Source organism: Mandrillus leucophaeus, unplaced genomic scaffold, assembly GCF_000951045.1.
Source record: "Mandrillus leucophaeus isolate KB7577 unplaced genomic scaffold, Mleu.le_1.0 Scaffold234, whole genome shotgun sequence".
In the NCBI taxonomy this organism is placed as follows: domain Eukaryota; kingdom Metazoa; phylum Chordata; class Mammalia; order Primates; family Cercopithecidae; genus Mandrillus; species Mandrillus leucophaeus.
Genome location: NW_012102410.1, coordinates 797912 through 799339, shown reverse-complemented (window position 1 = coordinate 799339; position 1428 = coordinate 797912). Strand labels below are relative to the sequence as shown.

Sequence of the window (1428 nt, the reverse complement as noted above, 5' to 3'; positions counted from 1 at the left end):
ACAGAGGGAGGGAGGGAGGGAGGAAGAAAGAGGCTTTTCTAAAGACAGTGAGCTGAGACGACAAATGAGATGGGGCCAGACATGAAAGAGAAACCGGCAATGCTGCACAGGGCGGCTGGTGGTTTCGAATCGCTGAGAGGAGGAAAGTGATCAAGGGGAGAGGTGGCAGGAGTTGGGGGGTAAGTCACATAGGGGCTAGGGGCTATGGACAGGCATTTGAGCTTATTTAGATTGTTACATGGGAAGAAGGATTCCACCAGTAAGGAGAAAACGAGAGGTCTAGGCAAGATATGGGAGTTGACAGCTTGGTCTAGGCTGTTAGTGGAGAAGCTGGGAAGCAACAGGTGGGTCGAAAGTAGCTTTACTTCCTTTTCTTTTCTTGTCTTGTCTTTGTCATTTCTTTTCCTTTTTTTAAGACAGGGTTTCGCTCTGTAGCCCAGGCTGGAGTGCAGTGGCATGATCTTGACTCACTGCAACCTCTGCCTCCTGGGTTCAAGTGATTCTGCTGCCTCAGCCTCCCAAGTAGCTGGGATTACAGGGATATGCCATCACGCCTGGCTAATTGTTTTATATTTTTAGTAGAGCAGTGTTTCTCCATGTTGACCAGGCGAAAAGTAGCTTTATTTCTGCCTCGTTTTGTGTTCAGGTCCCCCATTAGACAGAGGAACCAAGACCAGAATGGGGCAGGGACACTGGCCAATTGATCTCCCAAGCACAGTGAATCTGAATGGTTGTAGAGTTGTGTAATGGATCCCACTGAGGTGATCAGGGCCCAAAGTGGAGGGTGGATGGCCAGGTTTTAACAAAAGAGGGGATAGTAGTTGAGGCTGGGGGTCCAGGACCAGACCCATGGTTTTCGGTATGGTAGAGTCAAGACTGGGCAGCTGGGGGCTGCAGTCTGGGAGCAGAGGAGCAGGAACTTCAGATGAGGAGGAAGAGGAAGAAGAGGAGGAGGAGGAGGGTTCATCTCTCTAGACACAGGTTTGCACCACAAATCTCATCCACTGGGTTCTCAGCAGGCTCTGGGCTGGGTGTGCCCCCACACTCGGAACTCACCAACCCAGCCAGCAACCTGGCAACGGTGGCAGTCCTGCCCGTGTGTGCTGAGGTCCCCATGGTGGCCTTCACGCTGGAGCTGCAGCATGCCCTGCAGGCCATTGGTCAGTGGGGTGAGGGTCATGGGTGGGGGCTGGCCGTGGGTGGGACATTAGTGAGTGAAAGATGTTCGGGTAGGTCATTTGGGGGGTGGAGGGGAACAGGGCCACGGGGGTGGGGTAATGGATATTCTTTTCTGAGTGAGGCCCCAGCCCTGTGGACCATGGTTCCCAGCCTCCCTTCCCCACCTACCCCTAGGTCCGACGCTACTCCTTAACAGTGACATCATCCGGGCACGCCTGGGGGCCTCCGCACTGGATAGGTGTGTGTTGC

At 53.9% G+C, this 1428-nt stretch overlaps 1 protein-coding gene across 1 annotated transcript in view; it reads left to right on the top strand.

Annotated features, from left to right (window-relative positions):
* Nucleotides 1-1428, top strand: part of PNPLA6 (patatin-like phospholipase domain containing 6) — a 40489-nt gene that overhangs the window by 31158 nt on the left and 7903 nt on the right. Inside the window, exons 21-22 of the mRNA XM_011982057.1 lie at nucleotides 1020-1160; nucleotides 1354-1417. Of these exons, the coding sequence (XP_011837447.1) occupies nucleotides 1020-1160; nucleotides 1354-1417 (205 nt within the window). The remainder of the gene's footprint in view (nucleotides 1-1019; nucleotides 1161-1353; nucleotides 1418-1428) is intronic.